General features: G+C 47.1%; 1 protein-coding gene across 1 annotated transcript in view; it reads right to left on the reverse strand.

Moving 5' to 3' along the window:
- Window positions 1–4,716, reverse strand: part of LOC142885618 (contactin-associated protein-like 4) — a 58,962-nt gene extending 54,246 nt beyond the window's left edge. The window contains exon 1 of the mRNA XM_076022256.1: window positions 4,514–4,716. Coding sequence (XP_075878371.1) covers window positions 4,514–4,601 — 88 coding nt within the window. The 5' untranslated portion in view covers window positions 4,602–4,716. The remainder of the gene's footprint in view (window positions 1–4,513) is intronic.
- Window positions 4,717–7,430: the final 2,714 nt, after the last annotated feature.

The raw sequence follows: 7,430 nt of genomic DNA on the forward strand, positions 1-7,430 counted from the left end.
CTGTCACTTATGAAATAGCGACATGGCTCCCCGTCACTGAGCTAAATAACAGCCCTGCACTTATCAAATCAGGCCAACTGACAGGCAGAACGTTTCACTTCTTCTTTTACACTGAGAAATTCCTTCAATCTCTAGTAATATTTATTTCCAGATGAAGGGACTGAGGTATGTCTTAATTTTCTTCTCTTCTCTCCACCCACAGGAATATCAATATGAATATGCTGTCGGTATTGATACCAGCGAGAGGGACACCGCTTAATTCAGAGGGTGCGCATCATGGTTCTAGTGTTTATTTCTCTACAGTTGATTTAGCCTTCATTTTTCCACTGCAGTCCCCAGCGGTGGTTCAAAAACATAACAAAAAACAAAACAAGAAAACACAGAAGAGAAGAGTGGACAGCTCCGAGCACCTTGGAGAGCTCCCACTAATAAGATAAAGGAGCCAGAGTCTCTCAACTTTAGTTCTGACAGTCGGACGAATTCTCAGCAGCCTTCCACGTCACAGCCCACTATGGCGAGCGGAAAACTTCCGAGGTTGAACTCATTAGGGAAGTTTCTGCACGGACTCAAAAAGTCAAACTGACCATCCTATCTTTCACAACTTCTCCTCTTTGTAGCCACAATTACCACCATGACCACATGAGACAACAGAGATAAACGCTGACATTGTTTGCAATGTGTGTTCCAACCTTTGCAGGATGTAAAATCTTTCACACTGGGGCAAGAAATATATTTGCTGATTTGAAGTCTAACGTCATGGCACATGAAAACTGCAGCGTTGCAGGCTACTGCAACAGGAACATAATGGGTTTATATTTTTCAAAATTTGGGAGCTCCAAAGGGCTGGAGGCAAACTAGTCAGAGACTCCGGACGATTTCTGAGAGCATCAGAGAGAACACAACAGCTAGGAACAGAGCGGCGCTAATTAAAACCCAGGAATTAATACTGACATTAATCCAAAGCGCAGAGGAGCCGTGAAATAAATCAGAGCAAAACAAGTCTGAAGCCGACAAAACTTTCTGAGGGCGCAATTAGAGGCACGGCGGCAGAACAGGAAGCAGCAGAGGCTCTGGCAGTTTCTGGCTCTATTCCTGTGGATGCTCATGAAGCTCAGCTTAGCTGTGTGAGGGTTCTTCAGGAACGGCTCAGACAGCTGAGAGTCCAACACAGTGGCTTTGTCCTGCCAAAATTCTGCCAAGAATAACAGATCATCCAGATTAAAGATGAATTTGAGTGGAGGTGAGTTCTTAATTGTCTTAATTTGTCCTAATTTCCTCTCCTTGCTGGATGTTTTGACGTTAAATATTGGATATTCAGAATTGAATGTATATTTAAGCATTAATTGTGTGTTTCTATGAATTACTGTATGAAAAAATGCTCTTTGGGGCAGTTAAGACTTTCTATTCAGGTCTAATCTGTAATTTTCCTCATAAAAAGTCAGCCTGGGGTCTGATGTCGCACAATGACAGAAACTTCAAAGGTTTGATTCCTTTGGTGTTCTTCGTGGTAATACTGCTCCTCTTTGGGACATAAGCAGAATATTACTGTTTTTGTCAATTGCAAACATGAAGCTATTTTCTAAAGATACGTTCGGTTGCATTAATCAACTTTACATCTCATGATAACGAGGCTGCAGGTTTGCAAGATGCAAGTATTTCATCAACTCACTAACCGCCTCAGTCGCCTGAGCAACAGCCAACCACGTGACTCGCTCTTATACGACGCATCAGATCAGTTGTAACGCACTAATAAAACTTGGAGCCAGCTCTCTCCTTCCTCCCAGCCGCAGGGGAATCTCACCACGACTTTAAGCACAGCACTCTGTAGCAGAAATGATCAGCTGTTTCTGGCAGCTCAAAGGCATGTTTCCATTTACATCTCACCCCTCTCTGACACACGTGCACATGGACACACAAACACACACACACACACACACACACACACACACACACACACACACACACACACACACACACACACGTCTACTCTTTCATGTGGCACCAGTGGAGGTTCCCGTTAAACACCGGGCGACTTTAAAGCCCTGCGGCACGACTAAATGCCATCGCCGGCAACTCGCTCTCCGCTCCGGCTAACAAGCCATCTGCGGCTGCTGAAATATGCATCTCGACTTGGCTATCACTTTGTAGCACCCTGGTGACTTAGAGGCAACTGGATAAAGGCGGTGGTGGGTTGAAGGATGCTGCGCTCGGAGTGGAACCAGCAGCTGGGATCCCTCCTCCACCTCCTCCTCCTCCTCTTTCTTTTCCTCCTCCTCCTCCTCCTCCTCCGCCACCGCTGCAGTCTTAACTCATCACGCCGCTGAGGTTTATGACGCGTGCATGACGAGCGCCGCAGGCTGAGTTCACCCAGGCGACAGCAGCAGAGGGATGGAAGGAGATGTTGGGAAAAAAAGTTTTAGAGGATGAACATTAGGAGGCAGCAGCAGCAACAGCAGAGTCTGCAACTGAGGAAATACTGGGACCCAGACAGGGAGGTTGAATATTCAACACTGTGATTGCTCAGTTTACAAACAGGTGCGACTTAATGAAACAAACACATCGATCTGGCCCCTAATAGCAGATTTATGTGAGTAATCTTGGGATGAAGCCGCTGCGAAGGCAAAATTGAGCGTTTGAGGAGAGTGATGGACGCAAGATCTCGAGAAACACCTGCTTCTAATCTCTATAGGCCACGCAAGGAATGACAGAGGTCATGTGATGCAGAAGAACAATGTCAGAGCCAATGAACCAGACGGAACACAAGCACAGGCTGTGGGCAAAGTCGTTACATAACAGAATGTGAACGCAACCGTCACCGTCGGATCGGAGACGGCTGCAACTGCTGCACAAACGCAATTTGTTTGGCACAAATGATGTCTGTTGGGTGAGATGATGTGGGTGCACATGTCTAACACTGCATAATAAGGATGTTTGCATTAATGGAAGAAACAGAAGGGCGGAAAAAAGCAGATTGGCTGATAAAAACTCCTGCCCCGGGTCTGCAGAGGTGTGCAACAAATTGTGCAGACGAACGCAAAACAATGTCTGCAGGCTGGAAGTGCAGCTGAGAGTCTCCAGTGAGACTCCAGTTAGAAAAATCAATACTTATGGGAGAAAAAAGCACTACAATTTCACATCATTTTAGGGATACTTAGGCATCTTCTACCATTCTAAGACCAGCTGAAAAATCATAGACTACAGTGTTTGTGTGTGTGTGTGTGTGTGTGTGTGTGTGTGTGTGTGTGTGTGTGTGGCATTGTTGATGACTAGATGCCTTTGAGCTCTGCTAGCTCGTCCAGACCAAACAACAGACCAGTTTCAGGTCGGAGGTGTGGGAGCGTTTTTTTTTCTCTTGACGCACAAGTTTTCAAGAGTAAAGGTGATGGACAGACAGACAACATGCAGACTCCAGATCTAGTTTCCCTCCTCATCAGTCATCACATGCACCAGGTAACATCAAGCCATGACTAAATGTTCTAACAGGTAAACCGCAAAGTTTAAAGTTCACAATTTCTTCAATAAATGCTCATGGACAATTTTTGATTTGTTTTCACATACCGCAAGAAATGTTGTGCTGTGGACTTGTTGTGTGGATGTGATTGTGTCACGACACCTTGATTCGTCATCACATCACTCTGAAGGTTGCGTTCCGGCAACTTCGTCGAATCCGACCAACCACATCCCAAGAGCGGTTTGTGGGGGGAACGGCGACAGAGACAGAGAAGAAGCAGGGAGCAGAGGAGGAACACAGAACGAGTAACGGCTGCCGTTCAGAGGGCAGCAACGGGAGAGGCAGCGCGAGTTGTACGGTGCACGTCACACACAAAGTGCTGTGGAGGAGGAGGGATGAGGAGCAGGACAACTGGGTTATAGGCGCAATAGAGGGACAGACACAGTTGCTTGCACCATCATCTACCTCCAACACCATCACTGCATCGCTCTCTGAGGTCTCTCTCTGTCCTCGCCTCTCTCTCGGAGGAGGCACCAAACGCTCCAGACGCTGGCCGACGCTGGCCGACGGCGGCCTGAGCCGGATGACTTCTAGCCTGCAAGCCACTGGCAGGCAGCAAAGACTCCATCCACGCCTGATGGACGAAAAAAAAAAAAACTCCTGACGCTGGAGGTGCCAGAGCTCCGTCCCCAGCCAAGAGACCTGAGACAACCGCTGCCACATGTGTGGGGTGGGGGTGGGCCTCTGGCAACGATGTTTCAGTTCAGTTATAATCAAAAACAATGACAGCATTTCTTTCTCGCTGCTTCCTGTGCAATCAGCTCCTCATGAGACCTCAAGTTCCAACTCATCCTTGGCCATCAAACTGCCTCCCTGATTCAGTCTCTTCCTCTCACATGCAACCTGGAGGGACTTTGTCGCAACTCCACAGACACACACACACACACACACACACACACACACACACACACACACACACTAGGAAAGTGTAACAGGGGACGCGGGATGTGCGCGTGCCGCAGGAGCGCGCGGATGGACGTGTGCCCGCGCGGCTCCGCTCACCTTCTCCGCTTGTCCGGTCCGAGGAGCTGAGGAGCAGCGCGAGACACTGAACGACGATCCCAACGACTCGTTTAGTCCGCAGATCCATGATGGAGGGACGCAGAAAGAAAGATGACAAATTAAAGAAGGAGAGGGAGAAGAACTGCGGGCGAGAGCAGCGCAGCTGCCGAATGGAGGGAGACGGACAACCTCTCCTCTCCAGCTCCGAGAGAGACCTCCTCCTCCTCCTCCTCCTCCTCGCGCTTCGCACGCCCGGGCTGGTGGAGGAGAGAGAGAGAGAGAGAGAGAGAGAGAGAGAGAGAGAGAGAGAGAGAGAGAGAGAGAGAGAGAGAGAGAGGTTGGAAGAGAAGCGAAAGAACTTGGAGTAAAAAAAATAAAAGACAAACAGACAAAACTGAGGAAACAATGTGACAAAAAAACAATCATAGCAAAAGAGACGTGGTGGCCTATAAGTCCGGCAGCAAAGTTAACTTAGCCGAACCGGATCAGCCGCCCTCTCCCGCCTAGTTGCTCGTTGTTTGCTGACGCAGGACAGTGACCGTTTAAGGGAGTGGCTAAGTGAAGGGCTCATTTCCAGATTTCAGTTATAATTAAGCCAATCACTCTTTACAAGGAAGCAATTAATCATTAAAAAGAAGAAGAAAGGGTTGCAGTTATTTTCTTATTTGAGTTTTACTTCAATAAAAAACAGCAACAACTCTTTGCCCGCCAGATATTCATGCACCCTGGGACCGTGTTGCAGAATTAATATTGCTGCTGCAACTCATGTTCTCCAATTAATTAGCAGCTATGGTTGTTAAACTGAGCCTTTCAGAGTGTAAATATTGAATCAGGTTATTACATTCAAGATTTTCTTTAAAAAAAAAAGAAAGAAAATGTTATTTTTAATGATCATTCTGTCTATTTTCAGTGTTGCACTCGGTGGATGATTAACACAATTGAACACTGAATGTACGTCATCTGTTTCCATTTAACAGGCAAGGAGGGCTGGACTTTTGTTGTTATCGATTTATCAATCAAGAATGTTTTATTTCTCAGGCTGTCTGCACTTAATTATGAATCAAATATTGCCTGCAAAGCAGCTTCCACGCTGTGGACGTGTTCGAGCTTCCTGCTGCTTGCTGTTCATGTCACAGCTGAACTCTGGCCGCGGCATCTGGACGATGATTAAAGGCTCAAATCTCAGTGATCCAGCTGCCACAGACGTCAGTAATATGACAACAGGTGGTTTAAAGAAATAACACTTTCTTTCGGTACCAGGAATCCTCAGGGCACGAGTTTCTATCGTCCTGTAAATGAGATTCTGCAACAAAATCCTAATGGGACGTAGTTCTGCAGGAGGAGTTTTTGGGCAAGAAATGTCAGCGGAAACAAGGAGTCAGGTGGGATGTGATGACATCCTGCTGAGGGCGAAGGCAGCCGCACCATCAGATAATCAAGGAAACTGGGGGAAAGGCAGCGGGAGGCCCAGATAACGCTGAGGCTCACTCACTGGGAGCCGCACACCCCTTGCTGCCTTGAGGACACGGCCAGCAGCCCCCCCGCACAGAAGCAGCTTCCTGTTTAACGTGACAGATTTTACAATTTTTTTGGACGAGGTTGGGACGGGTTAGAAAGACACTGAGGGAAACAGCCTGAAACACACACAGCAGGAGTGGTGGAGAGATTGGAGGACATTAGGGGAGTCGGGGGATTCCCAAATGTAGGAGAGTGTCAAGGAGCAGTTTGGTTACTGTTGGACAATTCCGGCAGCGTTGTTAATGTTGACCAGCTAAGAGAGTGATTGTAGGCAAGACACATTGACACAACATACCATAACATGGAATTCTGGAAAGAAATAAGGTGGGTGACGGTCCTTTAAAACAGTGACGCCAGAGGACGGAGCGAGCACCAGCAGCTCTAACCGGGGTGAGCGTCCAAGTCAAGCACCTTCGTTTAGTTTGTGTGCTTCATGTCTGCACATTTCTGGACAATCTTCAAGTGCAGACTTATGGATATATGCTTATTATCTGTGGGAGTATCCACACCCAGGCTGCTGCTGCTGATCGTTCACGGCCCTAACAAGCCGTTAAAGAGGGTCAGCACGAAGTCAGTGGTAATTAGATGAGCAGTCAATAAGAAATGGGATTCATATATAGACATTTTTTTGGGGACTAATTATGCCTCTTACCCTGAGAGCAACTTAGACGGCCAAGTGCAAAAATATGAAGGTGGAATTTGACCGGTTTGTGCAAATACTGCATGGTGCTATTTCTGCAATCAAAAACAGTCCACAGATCGGATGATGGACACTTCACACACTGAACAAACAAGGTTTAGGTGACATCACAAGGGGGAGCATTGGGTCAGCAGACGGTGAAGGTCGGTCTGGATCTCAAACAGACAGTCTGGTTTTGCAGAAGAGTTACAAGGCTGAACTGGGTGCTGCTCAGAGGTAATTTGGTCAGCGGTTTTGATGATGAAATATTTTTCGTGACCTGGACGAAACAATGACGAGCTAAAAATAGCTTTATCAACGGAAAATGTATTCGACCTTTAAATGCAAAATTTCTTTCAGCGTTCCTCCTCCTCTGTCTGTCAAAAGCTAACACTAATTGGCGTGATTGAAAGTTGAACGCTCTCCAATGTGCAAATTAATGGGAGCTGCGAGGCTAGGCAAGGCGAGGCTCGTTTACACTGAAGGCTCTATTGCAGAATCTACTGTTATGCACTTTTCCGTGTGTAACCACAGTCCTTAATAGTTCATTGCTGCTTGCACTAAAATGCAACTGAGGCTAATAAAGTCTTTCAGGCTGCAACACTAAAGAAATAAAAACACAAACAAAAAGACCTTTACAGGAGGAGCAGGTTTCCGTGTCGACTGACGCGATTGGCCCTCGAGTGGCCACTCGGTCTCTCCGTCGACGCTGGTGTTCCT

This window comes from Nelusetta ayraudi, unplaced genomic scaffold (genome assembly GCF_046127955.1).
Source record: "Nelusetta ayraudi isolate G7.1 ecotype Tasmania unplaced genomic scaffold, CSIRO-AGI_Nayr_v1 ptg000011l, whole genome shotgun sequence".
Taxonomy (NCBI): Eukaryota; Metazoa; Chordata; class Actinopteri; order Tetraodontiformes; family Monacanthidae; genus Nelusetta; species Nelusetta ayraudi.